A 17,461-nucleotide genomic window follows, 5' to 3' on the forward strand; every position below is an offset into this window, starting at 1 on the left:
AACCCCTTCTCTTTTCGATAAGTGCACTGGGTTCTTTTACACGTGTTACACAACACATGGGGCCAACTGCTTTACGTCCCATCCGAAGGACGAAGCAATGGTTAAGTGTCATGCTTATAGTGTCACGGCTGGGGATTCGAAACCACACTCTGCTGATGATATCAAAGTGGATTATGTGTTTGTATTAATTTAAGTATGTACGTAATAGCACCGTGTAAGACACATCTTTGTTATATACTCTGTGAACATTCCTTTGATCTGTGCACTTACGACAACAAGACACATTCTTCATCACTGTAAAACCACTGTGTGGACGTGTTTTAGTCCACTTCTTAGTGTTTCAAGTCTCTATTCTACATCATTATATCATTATTATTGTTTGATCTAAAACGTTACGGTTCAATATTTGCGTCATTAGTTAGTATTGATTCACCACGTCATCACTACGTCAACAAAACTGCTGTTTTAAATGCGCCCTGTAGCGGCCTCTCAGACGGATTGTTACAGTGTCAGTTATAAAACAACTAACGCCTGGGAGAGCAGGTTATGTACCCCTTGACTTGGTTCCAACACTGATGGGCGATCTCAAATAAAGTACTAGAGATTGTGAACAATCACAAAGCTGTTCCAGAATGTTTTGTTAATAAAAGTATTCTATGCTTTAATAAAACCCCCACATAACAGCTTTATGACATGTGATTACCTTGTCTTTTATCTGATACTGAATCGAAATGAGCTTTAAAACCAGAATTAAAGGTCAACATGGCATCATGGTCATTATTTGGAATAAATTTAACCAATGTTCAAAATGATAATGATAATGATAATGATAATGATAATGATAATAATAATAATAATAAGAAGAAGAAGAAGAAGAAGAAGAATTATAATAATAATAATTGCTAAGCAAATAATAGGCTACCAGCCAGAGCAAAATACAGTTACCAATAGACTGGTACCCCAGTCATTTCTGGCCTTTAGCCAAGACATTCCTGCCTACAACATCTTTATAAATTGGGCCCAGGGTCCTATTTCCTGGCACTGCCTATTATAAGGAAATAATCGGCGCTTACGGAAGCAGGGAATTCTGCGCTTACGGCAATCTTACTTAACGGGTTAGCATGGAATTCCCGCTTGTCCACGTTACTAGGCATTCTTCGCTTACACAGCTAGCACAGAAATTCTACGCTTGCCTTAAGCGAAGAACAATGATCACAAGCGCAGAATTCGGCGGCAGAGCCATGAAACCTTACGGAGAAAGCACTATTTGAAATTGTGTTCGTCCTGCCTGAAAGAAAGAGCAAGTCTTAGACTTGTGGACAAGTCGTTAAATCGGCCCCACGCTGTGGGATAGTCGAGTTGTGGCGGTGCTCTCGCGAGATCACTGCTCTAGCGCTCCCCGATTTCTACTCGTTAATGAGGAGTAGGAATCCGGAAGCCCTCAATTCGCGCGAGAGCAGTGATCTCGGGGGAGCACCGCCACAACTCGATTATCTCACCGCGTGGGGCCGATTTAACGACGGACAAGTCTAGTTAAGTCTCAACATTTCAACAACTGTACTCTCGTCGTTGTCACTGTCTCCTATAACCAACTACTTTATAGCACACTTGTTGAACAAACCAACCGGCTCTCACTGAGCCATCATCTCAAGTGTTCAAGAAGAGACAATTACATTACGTATATAGCCTACCCCTCAGACAAAACTGAGTAGTAATATATAATTTGAATAACATTAACGATATTTATGTTTTAAGGTACTCTCTCTGCACTGCAAGTTCAAAATAAATTACGTTATGCACAAAAAGCCATGTTTTACTCAACTTGTGAAATTTATAAGAAAAAAACCTTAACCATTTAGCCACTGTACCGCCCAGCCGCCTCGTACGAGGAAACCTCGCTAGCTTGTGTTTGTAGAAAAAAACGGAACATCAAAATAAAACTCGATAGTCATTAGTAGGTCTACGCATTTGTTAATATATTTAGTTGTTATAGATCGTTATTAATTCTCCCTTCACAGTTGACTTGTCGAAGCTAATGATGATGAAATAATTTAGCTCTTACGAGAAAAAAACGCTCATTAGTAAACAGGAAATTGTTCATCATTTATGATGATATTGTCGAAAGTTAACGCCTTCGCATTTAATCAGTATGAGCATTGAGCCAGATAAAAGCCTTGAAAAGCTATTGTGTCCATTTCATCTGTGCACAAAAATATTCGCCATAAAAATTACCGTAGCCGTTTAACGAGAGGCATTTATTGTTCCCATGAGAACTTGGACTTTTATACAAATATTACCGAAAGGGTAAACAAATGTGCATACATATTAAGCCATGGCTATCTTTTAAAATGCGAACTACAATTCCAGTAGTTTACTGCAAGAATCTTGAGAAATTGGTTTTGCAACAAACTCGGGCGGTGCAGGGACTAAAGGGTTAAAGGCACTGGACACCATTGGTAATTACTAAGCATGCTTGGTAACGAGCCGATAGAGAGCTGTTGATTGTGAGAAACATTGCGAGAAACGGCTCCCTCTGAAGTAATGTAGTGTTCGAGAAAAAGCAATTTCTCACTTAAGTTTTTGAATTGAGTTAGAGACCTCAGCTGAGGTCTCGAAAATCAAGCATCTGAAAGCACACAACTTGTGCGACAAAGGTGTTTTTTCTTCCACTATTCTCTGGTAACTTTAACGACCAGTTGACTTGAAAATTTCACAGTTTTGTTATTTTATGCATATGTTGAGAAACACCAAGTGCGAAGACTGGTCTTTGACAATTACCAAGGTGTACAGTGCCTTTAACCAACCCCAAACCCAAACCAACCCGACAAATCACAACCCCGACTGCAAATTATAGGCTTACTAACCCCGACCCCTGAAAATTAACCCTAACCAACCCCGACCCTCAATATTAACCCTAACCAACCCCGAACCTCAGTTAACCCTAACCAACCCCGACCCTCAAAGTTAACCCTAACCAACCCCAACCCTCATCGGTGAGGGTTAATTTTGAGGGTTCGGGTGGATTGGGATAAATTGTGAGGGGTCGGGGTTGGTTAGGGTTATAGAGAAATGCAAGGTTACTGGTCCATTCTCCCATCACTGAATGTGACCACAGAGTACATAGTCTACCTTTTGCTCACTCAATCAATGTCCGAATAAGGTCTGCTGATTATTTCGACTACATCTCTAACGTTCGAGTTCGCTGAAAAGATGTTTAAATGTCGAGACTCTTGCAGTAAATTGCTAGAATTATAATTCAAAATACCAAAAGGAACCCAAGGTTATTCTTTTTAGGTATAATCGTCCTTTTCGTTAATGTTGTCATTGACAGATAGTTTAAGGTTTCACAAGGTGATAAGTCAGGAGGGAACAATAACGTTAAAGGAACGTTACAGAACTGGTAAGAAACAAAAATCGCGAAGATCACAGATTTACATAAAACTTACACGGTCTAATGATGATGATAGTAGAAAACATCTCTTGAAATATTTCTGTCTGAAATGTCATATTTGATGAGAAATAAATAATCTAACTTCGCGTTTGGAGTTTATCGCTCAGTGAGCGTTTTATTCATGTTTATGTTGGCATCGATGCAACGCAAAATTTGTAATCGGTTATTCACTATTCTCTCGTGACTCAGATGGCCGATCGATCTCAAACTTTTACAGGTTTGCCATTTTATGTATATTGTGTATTACATAACGTGCTTACACTACCAGCAACTGTTTTGTCAGCAAAAAAACAATTTTTGTAATGTTCCTTTAACGAATAGACAATGATTTCAATGAATGATAATTATTTTTTTTACAAGAATGAACACCATCTGAAAAAGAGTCCTAGATAAGGTGATTGAGGCATTTTGTGGTAAAAGCGAGGAACCAGACTTTTTTATACAATTTTGGTTTGCTGATTCCGAAAGCGAAATTTTGAGTTTTTGACCATCTAATTTGCATAATCATATTTTTGAATTTTTTAAACCATTTTAAGTAAACCTCTGTAACATGACAATACAAAATGACACCATTTAATAGTACATAAAGACAGAATGGCGGTGATTTTTTTTATCACCACTCTGCATTTATATCGTCCGCTTTTTTGTCAGTTGGGGCCTACCTTCTTTTTTGCTTAAGCAAATGATCTAAAATCTTGCGCGCGCAGTTTGTTTACGTGCATAAGCTCGTGAAATAGGCGTACGTTTAGCGTGGAGGTAGAATGGTTTAAGCAAATATTTTTGCTACATTAAGCAACAAAAATTTGCTTACCGTTAAGCAGCTCTATGAAATTGTGCCCAGTATTTATTTATTAATTGTTGGGTCCTATATGTGATCAGAAATCCAGCCAGTTGGCGTAAACCAACTCAATTTTACAAAACATTTACAAAACAAAGACGAAATAGTGAAAAGATATTTAGCGATACATGCACTAAGTGTGTACTTAAATTTTGGGCATATCTTCCAGAGTCGCTTGAAATTAAGTCAAAAACTTGACTCACATAAATGGCCGACCGTGTTAGTTCGCGACGTAAAAAGAAAACCACGCAATTTCGGGGCAAATTTGTGTGGATCATTGTATTCTACTTTAAAAAAATCTTTCTAACCACATGCATTGTATAACAAACGGTTACAAACGCTTTTTATAGACCAACTCGTCCGATCCAAGGCAACGTGTTCCTTTAAAGGCAGTGGACACTATTGGTAATTACTCAAAATAATTATTAGCATAAAAACTTACTTGGTAACGAGAGTAATGGGGAGAGGTTGATAGTATATAACATTGTGAGAAACAGCTCCCTCTGAAGTGATGTAGTTTTCTCTGTGAGCACAGGCCTTCTCGATCTGCCGGCTCCAAATCTTTTTCTCTGGCTGGGCCGAAGGAATGGAACAAATTACCCAAACTCATCAGGGAATCATCTTCAACTGCCATTTTCAAAACAAAACTCAAAACCTACTTCTTCAATCAGCCTCGTCATTAATCCTTTTTGTTGTTCTGTTTTTTCTCCTTTCTCGCTTTGTTCTTGTTTTATTCACTGTTCATCGCTTTGATCTTTGTTAAAGGCGCTATATAAATACCTATAATATTATAAAGAAGCAATTTTCCACGAATTTGATTTCGAGGCCTCAGATTTAGAATTTGAGGTCTCGAAATCAAGCATCTGAAAGTGCACAACTTCGTGTAACAAGGGTGCCCCAAACAGTCACTTTTTCCAGAAATCCCACTAGACAGGAGCTACTGTGCTGGTGCTACGGGACGCTGGCAGAATAAGTCTTTGCGAACATTACAAGGCAAATCGTTCCAGCCCGAAGCACGGCCTTCGACGCAATCTTCAATGCCGTTACTTGGCTCACCATAAGCCCATCTATTTGAGCCCCGGCCAAAAGTTTCTCCACCATCCAAACACTCCCAGGTACCTGAACAAAATCAACCAGAAATAAATAGTCTCATTGCATAAATTTTGGAACAGGATCGTATGGAAAGTACACGTTATTTTTGTTGAGGATTAGATTCAAGTCCCCACCCTCTAGTTTTTTAATAAAAACACACCATTCAACCATTCAGTGAATTACACGATCATGTTTCAGTCAACCCGCAGGTCACTAAATTTTGTTTCCTTTTATCTGCAAATTATTCATCGTTTTTCGTGCGTGACCTCTGTGTGAATATTTAATAAGTCTAAAGGGCTTCTGGAATTCGGTCGTTTTCGGCCTTTTCTGAAATGTCTCAACCAAAAGAATGTACCAGTAAATTGAAACGAAGAGCATATCTGTCGTTATGTATGAAGAAATCGGTGAAACTCAAATTTTAAAAAGATAAATTTGTACGTAAAAAATGGCTTCAAAAAGAAAGAAAACAAGTTACAAAAACACCGCAAATTTTCAGCTAGTTCAGTCAGGATACAGCGATTTCCATCGGTAGTCCAAGACTCCCATTACGAAAAAATCAACCATTATTCCTTATGGTTTACCTGCACGGTGATTGGCTGACGATGACATCATCCATTGATATGACAGCTTGCTGTTTTTTGTGGGTATGGTGCCCCGACCGCCAAGCCAGCGTTGGTCAATAACAAAAGACCCTGTCTACAATGAGCTAACCCCCCAGATTCAGCTCATTCAGCTGATTGTAGACAGGGTCTTTTGTTATTGACTAACGCTGGCTTGGCGGTCGGGGCACCATACCCACGAAAAACAGCAAGCTGCCACATCAATGGATGATGTCATCGTCAGCCAATCACGGTGCAGGAAAACCATGAGGTTTAAAGCCGTTGGACACTTTCGGTAAACAGTATTGTCCAAAGGCCCAAGGTTCGTGTATCACAACTTATATATAAAATAACAAACCTGTGAAAATTTAGGCTCATTCGGTCATCGGAGTCGGGAGAAAATTACGGGGAAACCCACCCTTGTTTCCGCACGTTTCGCCGTGTCATGACATGTGTTTAAAATAAATCCGTAATTCTCGATATCGAGAATTGATAATTGTTTCAATGTTTTCTCAAAAAGTAAAGCATTTCATGGAATATTATTTCAAGAGAAGTCTTTCACCATTACCTTCTGTAAATCCTGTAAGTTATTTGTAAATCTGTGAACTTTTATTTTTTTGTCTGTGCCGAAAGTGTCCAATGGCTTGAATGGTTGATTTTTTCGTAACGGGAGTTTTGGACATCCGGTGGAACTCGCTGTATCCTGACTGGACTAAGATCACAGATTTACAAAAAGAATACACTGTCTATAAACATCCCTTAAATATTTCTGTCTGAAATGTCATATTGATGAGAAATAAATAACACTTATTTATTTCCCGTTTGGAGTTTATCGTTCAGTGAGCGTTTTGTTAGTGTTTTTTTTTAACTCTGTGTAGGCCTAATTATGTAAAGAGTGTGTTCGGTTTGTCACTATTTTTCTCGTGACCCATATGACCGATCGATTTAAAACTTGTACAGGTTTGTCAGTTTATGTATATGGTGGTTTTCACATAGTACTTACACTGCCAGCAACTGTTTTGTTAGCAAAAACTAATTTAGTAATGTTCCTTTAAATCAAGGCTAGAACTGTAATGCCGTGTTAGTTGGATGGTAAAGTGACCCTCAGCCACGGGGCACAAATTATTATGTAGCTTTATAAAGTAACACACTTTGCAATATTGTTATAAAACAATATCGACCTCAGTATTTTATATAAAAAATTAGTTTTTGTTAAGATTTGATTTCAAAGAAAAATATATAGTCTTCATTCGAGTTGTTATCTTGTTTTCAATATGCATGATTCTTTGAAAGTCTAGTTAACATACTGTCTGTAGCGGGTTTTAACAAAACATCAGTCCTGATTTAGAATACAGATTTACGACTGTTGTTAATTATAATACGGTAAGCCACTCCATACCTGTATGATGTAAATTGGGAAACTGTATCTTGTTTTCCACCAACTCTGTCATAGTATAAGAGGAACGTCAACAGATATTTCCTCTCACTTTAGATTTGTTCTTATTTTACCCTTTATATAGCCCTGAACCGTGTGTTACATTTTGGCATTGTGTTGTCAATTTGTCACAAAAAGGGGTAAAAATAAATGTAAGACTATATAGGTTATCATTTCTATAATTGTGTCAGACCTTCAATTGCCATGTCGTTGCATCCAATCCAGAACCTTCCACTGATGCACATGTTGAGGATATGTTGTAACTCTTCTTCTTGAGGAACAACCATCATCCCACCCAACTCAACACAAATCTGCTTGCCCTCTTCCCATGTAACGCTGGCATTGTGCATCTTGTAGCATTTGTCTCGCCACTGACTCCAAGAAGGAGGGCACGGCGGTGTCCCTCCGGTAGGTGTCCCTCCGGTAGGTGTTCCTCTTGTAGGTGTCCCTCCGGTAGGTGTCCCTCCGGTAGGTGTCCCTCCGGTAGGTGTCCCTCCGGTAGGTGTCCCTACGGTAGGTGTTCCTCCGGTAGCTGTCCCTCCGGTAGGTGTCCCTCCGGAAGGTGTCCCTCCGGTAGGTGTTTCTCCGGTAGAGGTCCCTCCGGTAGGTGCTCCTCCGGTATGGGTCCCTCCGGTAGGTGTCCCTCCGGTAGGTGTCCCTCCGGTAGGTGTTCCTCCGTTAGGTGTCCCTCCGGTAGGTGTCACTCCGGTAGGTGTCCCTCCGGTAGGTTTCCCTCCGGTAGGTGTCCCTCCGTTAGGTGTCCCTCCGGTAGGTGTCCCTCCGGTAGGTGTCCCTCCGGTAGGTGTTTCTCCGGTAGAGGTCCCTCCGGTAGGTGTCCCTCTGGTAAGTGTTTCTCCGGTAGAGGTCCCTCCGGTAGGTGTCCCTCCGGTAGGTGTTTCTCCGGTATGGGTCCCCCCGGTAGGTGTCCCTCCGGTAGGTTTCCCTCCGGTAGGTTTCCCTCCGGCGGGGGCGTTCTTCCAACACCGCCCATTTACGACAGCGTATTCTGCCATCATAAATATACCAACAACACCTAGCAGTTTGGTCGCCAACATTTTGCAGACCATCTCTTGACAAATTTACTTTACTGCCAGCCAACCGAGGTACCCAAGACTAAATAATTACGTACATTTTTTTGCCTTTTCAGATAATTTCAATTTCAGACGTGATGAGTCCCAAGGGAACAATAAGTGCTTCCCATTAACGGCTTCCGGTAATTTTTATGGCGATTATTTTTCATACGGTAAAAATGAACACAATAGTTTCTGAAGGCTTTTAATTTAAAACTCCGGGTATCAAATGCTCGTAATGATTAGATGCAAGGCATTAGTTCTGTAGGATCACAATGATGACGGAAAATTACGCGATCACATCCGTTCATCTGTGAAGGGGGGAAAGGGCCAGGGAAATTCAACACGATTTACATAATAGCTAGACGATTGCCATTGACTTGAACAACACGTGTATAAAATACCAATGTCTATATCAATTTTTAGTTTTATATTTTTTTCTACAAACACAATTACACCATGTTAAACTATTTCTGTGACGTCACTCTATTGTTGAAAGTGTAGATTATTTTTACGAATCGACACTTTGTTACGAATCGACACTTTGTTACGAATCGACACTTCGTTACGAATCTACACTTTTTCGTAACATAATCTACAGTTGAGTGTAGATTCATTACATACTTAAGTAAATAGTTCAACTTGAAAATAACTGTCTTTCCAAACTGAAAGATAGCATGAAGTGCAACAAAACATAGCTGAAAATATGTTATCTTTCAATTTACAAAAACATTTTGCAGTAATTAAAATAATTATAAAATTTCACCAACCGTCGTTTGAAAACGTATACGAAGTCAAAGATAGACTAACTAGTGTTGTTTCTATTGAGAACTCCAATAGAGCGATCCAGTAGGCTCCGCCCACGACACACGTGTGAGCAAGAACACGTGGGGCTCTCCAATGCCTTTCTGCACAACTCTGTCGCGCGCGCCAATAATTTTATACGCGCACGCATGTCGGACCTTATTTGTCCGACCTTCGTAGCGTTGTGATTGGTCAACTAGCAATGGGGCGGAGCTTAGTGGATCGGTCTATTCATTGAAACTGCTTTAAACCCGCCGAGGCCTGGTTCTTGAAAATTTACCTCGACTTCGTCTCGGTAAAATTATCGAGTCCAGGCCTCGGCGCGGGTTTAAACCACTAGTTGAAAACCTCTTTACCACACATTGATTCCCTTAATTAATAATGAACGCCTACACAAATTATATGGTTCATCCCATAAAAGATAATCACCATCAAATTCCCGGTAGCCGTTAACGGAAGGCACTTATTGTTCCCTATGAACCTTTCACTACTGACCTGAAATAATCTGTTATTCAATTAAAAAATGGTTTATTAAAACACGTATCGCAGTTAAAAACTGAATTGCACAAGATAACATCAAATAATTATGTTAAAACATACATCAAACAGAAATTAACAATAAGAAGATTAAACAAGTAATTATGATTAAATACATTGTCAAAAATACATTGGTAAAACCCAGAAGGCACATATACTCACATAATTGTTTTAAAAGGCATTTAAAATACTGACGATTTGTAATTGTTCTTTTATTGTAACGAACTGTTCTACATTTGGACGAAAATGTAGATAAATATTTTTATAACAAATGTGGTACATTCTTAGCAATTTGAACCACGAATACTGCAATAGTTTTGAAAACTAAACATCTTTTCAGCAAACACGAGCGGCAGGGATGGGATAAAAACTATCAGACCGTAAAGGTAATTCGGACTATGATGAACGCAATAAGTTATAGACTAGGTACGCTGTGGTCACGTTCATTAGACCGGTGAGTATCGCGCGGGCAAATCCTGCAAGCACAACAACTCGCTTTAAAGCAGAATCAGGTTACTAGATGCCCAAATTACACTACTGCATGGTTCTGGCTGGTGCATGACTTGATTTTTGCTTGGCAAATACATTTTGTCCAGCGGTATTTCCAGCTTTATGGAACTGGGCCCTGGTCACCACTGCTTCCAAGCACCTCTGAGCCATCAGCTCTCAAGAGAAATTAATGCGGTGGAATTTTTGTACGATTTTTGTTTTTGTCACAGAATCATTTTCCACATCAACAATTTATTGGTGGAACGATTACAGTAGTAGTCCCAGCCTATTTCTATACCATCCCCCTGGTAATAATTAATAAGCAGGACAGTTCTTTTCACAACTGAGAAGTCTCCCGAACACCCGAACAATCTACTCCGCGGTAGTAGAATTAAGCAAGGCAGTTCTCTATAAGAACAAACTCTACCTGGCAAGTAGATACACACATGGTGTTACCGCAAACCAAATATATATGGAATGATTACATTTAGGACAAAAAATGTATGTTCAATAAAATCATGAAATTTGTAAAAATGAAGAAATCCTGCTCAAATTCTTATCGCTTTGGACACATTGGTGATCCAGTGGATACCTTTTAGCCACCGGACAGCCAAATCGCCTGAAGCAATACACTGTATATAGCATAGGAAAAAACATCAATGATAACTAATTAGATAGTCAACATTGATAGGCATACGTGTCCATGGCAATCCTTTATAATAGACCATTATGTTCATGCCATTTACAGTTGACTTGTTAAATGTTAATGATAATTTTAGCTTTAAAGGCACACTGGACACTTTTGGTAATTACTATAAAAAAGAAATTGTTATCATAAAACCTTACTTGGTAACAAGCAATGAAGAAATGCTCATAGTATCAAGCATTGTGAGAAACGGCTCATTCATTCATTCATTCAATGGTTTATATTGAATTCGCTGCAGCAGCAGAGTTTATAGACAGTAACACAATTAAAAATCTGTAGTAAAACATTACATTAATAGTTAAAATGGCATTAAAACTATAATTATATTACACAAAAAATGGAATTAATATTTATAAAATTGTTCACTCTAAATGGGGAGGTGATTAACATAATTAAGAATTCTCGGAGTAAAACCACACAATAATAATTAAAATGTCATCTAATCTGTTACACACAAAAACGGAGATGTTTATAAAACTGTTCCTTCTGAAGTAACGTAGTTTTTGAGAAGGAAGTATTTTCTCAGTAAAATATTTTAATTGAACTCGTGACCTTAGCAGAGCTTAGATCTCGAATGCAAGCACCAGAAAGCACAAATGACACGGGTGTTTTTTCTTCCATTATTCTCTCGCAAATTCGACAGGTTTTTTATTTAATGTATGTTGAGATACACCAAGTGAGAAGACTGGTCTTTGACAATTACCAAAGGTGTCTAGTGCATTTAAAGGGACATTGCAGAACTGGTTTTTGCTAAACATTTTAACTTGCCATTTTTTATTTTATTTTTTTTTTTTAAACCTCGAATTTTCAATTGTAAATGTGTCTACAATTGTATTTTTTAACGTTTTTTAACAAAAGGGCATTTATGAATGGGAATAAAAGATTAGTGACTCGTTCTTAAACGTCCGTTTAAAACCTTGCAGGGTCGTTGCCGTGCGATAAAGGCTCTCGCTTTCGGCTCGGGCCTTTATCACACGGCCGCCGACCCTGCCGGCTTTAAACGGCCGTTGAAGAACTCGTCGCTACCCTTTTATTCCCTTAATGATGGGGCCTAACTCTACTTCACAAACACCCTTTCTCTTTTTTTTCTCTTTTTTTTTTGAAACTATGTGAAACAAGTCACCTGAGGAAAAAAGTCATAGATAATAGAGTGTTTATTACGTTTTAGTGTTTTGCAGCACAATTTGTTTTGGATTTTTTCCCCACGTTCTAACTTCATTATTTTAAGGATGTTTAAATGATACTTTATTAAAAATGTACGTAACTTTAAAACACAATGTTTAACACAATTAATTAGGGGGAACAAAAAGAATCTATTATCCCAGTTAATATTTCATCCAAGACCTTGCCTTCAAAAAAAAAACTGTTATTAATGTAAAAACTCCAGCACTCCGCCTTGCAAAAGAAACTTCTCACGGTTTGGCCCGGGCCTTCCTTTATCACACCGGCCACGCCATGTCGGTTTTAAACGGCGTTTCCAGTTGATGGAGCATCATGGATGTATTTCTGACTATACCTTATTGATTATCTTGAAGTCGGACCGTGATACTTTGTTGATCTTGTAGTTGATGGGAAGTATTTATATTTGTTAAGTTGATTATCTTGCAATTGATGGAGTTCTGAAGTTGTACTTGTTTATGAGTATCTTGTAGTTGATGTATTTCTATTTATATTTAGTTGACTTGCAGTTGATGTAGGTATTTTTGATTTTAATCAAAAATACCAACTTAAAAGTTGTAGCATGATGAAGGTATTTCTGATTATACTTTGTTGATTGTTATTGTGGTATATCTGATTAAACTCATGTTGATTATACTTGATGTTGGTGGAGGTATTTCTAATTATACTTTGTTGATTATATTGTTGTTGATGAAGGTATTTCTGATTGTACTTTGTTGGTGATGGTATTTCTGGTTATACTTTGTTGATTATATTGTAGCTGATCAAGGTATTTCTGATTATAAATACTTTCTTGATTATACAGTTAATGAAGGTATTTCTGATTATACTTTGTTCTTGATTATATTGTAGTTGACGAGGTATTTCTGAATATACTTTGTTGATTATCTTGTAGTTAATGAAGGTGTTTCTGATTATTCTTTGTTCTTGATTATATTGTAGTTGACGAGGTATTTCTGAATATACTTTGTTGATTATCTTGTAGTTGATGGAGGGTGGACAGACTTTGGTTCGTGGGAGCCCTGTAGCGTCTCTTATGGAGGTGGTATAACATATTTGTCGGACCTTCGTAGCGTTGTGATTGGTCAACTAGCAATGGGGCGGAGCTTAGTGGATCGGTCTATTCATTGAAACTGCTTCAACACATGGGGCAAAAGTCAGAGAATAGACTCTTAAATGTAGATTCGTGAATACAATGTACTCGCCTTCGGCTCGTACATTGTATTCACGAATCTACACTTTCTCGTCCACTCTCCTTAACATATTAATTTTGGTTTTACCTTACACCGAAGAAGCATTATAAAGACTAGCGGGATGCCGCGCTTCGTGCGGCAACCCCGCTTGAAAGCCCTTCGTATAAGATGCTGCCGATGTAGCGTTGTGTTCGGGGGAGGGTAAATTGAGGGCAGGCAGGGTCACAATACAAATCACTCCACCCATCCTAAGTTAAGACGAATCTTAGTGCTTTGTGAAATCTTACACTTGCCCGTTTTTTCCGTTTCGGCATTATTTTGACGATCCATCTATATTTTCCAGTTTCGAGCGAGTCCCGCTAGGCCTATAGTGGTTCTTTCCCAGTCCCGTTTATACCCAATTTCGTTTATTTTGTTTCCGTTCAGTTTATTATTTTCCTGTCCTGTATCGTTTTCAAGTCTCTTTTCCTTTCCCGCTGACCTCATAATATCACTTTATTTTTTTTCACGTCATTTATTTTGCCGTTCCCCCACTCCCTGTCCCACCGTGTGCCCGAGTCCATCTCCCGTCCCATAATCACACCCGCGCCTCCGTGCCTCCCCGTCCAGCGATCCCGTGCGTTGGCATTGTTTTTTTGCTTGCCACTGTTTGGCCCATAACACTCATGTTTTCCAATTTCGCGCGGGTCCCACTATAGTGGTTCTTTCCCAGTCTCGTTTATACCTCGTTCTATAATGTTTTTTCAGTTTTGCGCGGGTCCCGCTTGTGGTGGTTCTTTCCAAATCTCGTTTATACCCCATTCCAATGTTTTCCAGTTTTTGTGCGGGTCCCGCTGATAGTGGTTCTTTATCCCCGTCCATGGTTTGATTTTTCCCCCGGTCAGTTTTATGTTCTCCTGTCTCCAATATCCCATCATCATAGTCCCTTTTCATTTTGTTAAATCTCCACCCAAGCCCTGTTCATTTTCCTCGTCAGTTTTTGCCGTTCCTCCGTCCCCCGTTCCACAGACGCGCCACGTTGTGCCCCTTCCTCCTGTCCCCGTCCCTAACTCGGCCTCCTTCCCGTGCGTGCGTGGATTATTATCACTGTTTCCCGTCCCCATGACTCGAGTTTCCCCGTTCCGCGCGAGTCCTGTCAGTGGTTCTCCATTTCGTGTATTTTTCCCCGTTCAGTTTATTATTTTCCTGTCCCATGTCATCATTATTCCCCTTTTCCTTTTCCCCTTTCTGTATTATTTTCACAGCCCTTTTAATTCGTTCCCTTTCTTTCCCCGTCGGCCGCCCCTTCCCACAGACGTACCACACTGCACGCTCCTTCCCCATCTCCCTGTCACACAACGTGCTCTGATGACCCCCTCCTCCGCCTGTCGAGTCGATCCCCGTTGTCATCCCGTTCTTTACTGTACGAGCGAAGTTACTGGACGCTCGCGCTATGACTGTGACATCACAAAGGGCGCCTGACGGAAACAATGCAGACCCCCTGACAACCATATGGCCACCATCAACCCCAAAGTTAGTACACACAGCTCGCTTTGACTGTGACGGCACAAACAACACATATCCCATGCCCACGGGTACCCCGAAGTTGACCCCAGGACGCATCATTATAGCAGGGTGCGGACACCACTTGACGTGAAAACAACATGGCGGCGCCCTAAAACAACATAGCGACGCCCATCGCAACCTCGTCCCCGAGGGGGCGAGGTAACCGAGCGCAAGCGGATAGTCGGATATCGCAGCGCCGCGGGTAGGAAGTTGGTCTCTTCTTTAAATATATAGATGTTTATTCTTGTGCCGTGTTTGTACAAAATATATCGGTCTCGTTATTGTAAAAAAAAATAGGGTTCGTTGTTTTACTGACTGAATTAGACATCAATATCTGACGAAGCTACTTATTTGCTATGCCAGCCAGCTAATGGTTGGAACTGCAATACATCCAATTTCACCCAACTACTTTCAATGGAATCTTCAAGTGTCGTGCGTATACAATTATTTGAATTGTGTTCTTCAGATACAAAGTCTGTTTAAATTCATGTCTATAAGAAAAAATAGCCCAACCTCGGGAAAAAACAACCAACAACACAATTGTTTTTTAATGCTTTTATCTGGCATCAAATTCTGAGTCATTGGTTTTTGTCATTATTATGATGATGAACGAACATTGCATTATTAACGCTTAATAGTTTTATCATCCTTGCGATGTACACGTCAACTGTGAAAGAGGAATTCATAAATACCTAAGACAGTTTATCCATTCTGATTGGTCGAGAGGGCATCACGAGGGGGTTGTTTAAACGGCTGATATAACGCTAGTAAAAAGTGTTGAAACATGGACGTGACACGCGAGCTTGCACCTGTGCGTATAAGACATTTTCTTCATTCCTATTGATCGAGAGCAACGGCAACATCACGGGATACGCACGACGCGCACAGCATCTCCTTATAAGGAGTTGTTTACCCGAGGGCCTTACCATTTCAAAGCTGGAGGGGTGTTGTGTTGAAAGAAATCATTGAACAATTATATTGTTTGCATTTACTTTACCTTTTGACCAAAAGGTGTTGATGTTTTTTGACCGAAAAGGTATTATGAATGGGAATCAAAGTGTGTTGAATCGGTTTTCAACTAGTGGTTTAAACCCGCCGAGGCCTGGTTCTTGATAATTTACCTCGACTTCGTCTCGGTAAAATTATCGAGTCCAGGCCTCTGCGCGGGTTTAAACCACTAGTTGAAAACCTCTTTACCACACATTGATTCCCTTAATTAATAATGAACGCCTACACAAATTATATGGTTCATCCCATAAAAGATAATCACCATCAAATTCCCGGTAGCCGTTAACGGAAGGCACTTATTGTTCCCTATGAACCTTTCACTACTGACCTGAAATAATCTGTTATTCAATTAAAAAATGGTTTATTAAAACACGTATCGCAGTTAAAAACTGAATTGCACAAGATAACATCAAATAATTATGTTAAAACATACATCAAACAGAAATTAACAATAAGAAGATTAAACAAGTAATTATGATTAAATACATTGTCAAAAATACATTGGTAAAACCCAGAAGGCACATATACTCACATAATTGTATTAAAAGGCATTTAAAATACTGACGATTTGTAATTGTTCTTTTATTGTAACGAACTGTTCTACATTTGGACGAAAATGTAGATAAATATTTTTATAACAAATGTGGTACATTCTTAGCAATTTGACCCACGAATACTGCAATAGTTTTGAAAACTGAACATCTTTTCAGCAAACACGAGCGGCAGGGATGGGATAAAAACTATCAGACCGTAAAGGTAATTCGGACTATGATGGAGAACGCAATAAGTTATAGACTAGGTACCCTGTGGTCACGTTCAATAGACCGGTGAGTATCGCGCGGGCAAATCCTGCAAGCACAACAACTCGCTTTAAAGCAGAATCAGGTTACTAGATGCCCAAATTACACTACTGCATGGTTTTGGCTGGTGCATGACTTGATTTTTGCTTGGCAAATACATTTTGTCCAGCGGTATTTCCAGCTTTATGGAACTGGGCCCTGGTCACCACTGCTTCCAAGCACCTCTGAGCCATCAGCTCTCAAGAGAAATTAATGCGGTGGAATTTTTGTACGATTTTTGTTTTTGTCGCAGAATCATTTTCCACATCAACAATTTGTTGGTGGAACGATTACAGTAGTAGTCCCAGCCTATTTCTATACCATCCCCCCTGGTAATAATTAATAAGCAGGACAGTTCTTTTCAGAACTGAGAAGTCTCCCGAACACCAGAACAATCTACTCCGCGGTAGTAGAATTAAGCAAGACAGTTCTCTAAGAACAAACTCTACCTGGCAAGTAGAATACACACATGTTGTTTACCGCAAACCAAATATATATGGAATGATTACAATAAGGACAAAAAATGTATGTTCAATAAAATCATGAAATTTGTGAAAATGAAGAAATCCTGCTCAAATTCTTATCGCTTTGGACACATTGGTGATCCAGTGGATACCTTTTAGCCACCGGACAGCCAAATCGCCTGAAGCAATACACTGTATATAGCATAGGAAAA

General features: G+C 39.5%; 1 protein-coding gene across 1 annotated transcript; it reads right to left on the bottom strand.

Moving 5' to 3' along the window:
- Window positions 1–5,226: 5,226 nt before the first annotated feature.
- Window positions 5,227–14,326, bottom strand: LOC139952672 (CD209 antigen-like protein C). The gene is made up of 3 exons (XM_071951874.1): window positions 14,118–14,326; window positions 7,609–7,850; window positions 5,227–5,408 (listed from the first exon to the last, which is right to left on the bottom strand). The coding sequence occupies exons 1-3, from the start codon at window positions 14,324–14,326 to the stop codon at window positions 5,227–5,229; spliced, it is 633 nt and encodes a 210-aa protein (XP_071807975.1).
- Between the last annotated feature and the right edge of the window lie 3,135 nt (window positions 14,327–17,461).

This window comes from Asterias amurensis, chromosome 20 (assembly GCF_032118995.1).
Source record: "Asterias amurensis chromosome 20, ASM3211899v1".
In the NCBI taxonomy this organism is placed as follows: Eukaryota; Metazoa; Echinodermata; class Asteroidea; order Forcipulatida; family Asteriidae; genus Asterias; species Asterias amurensis.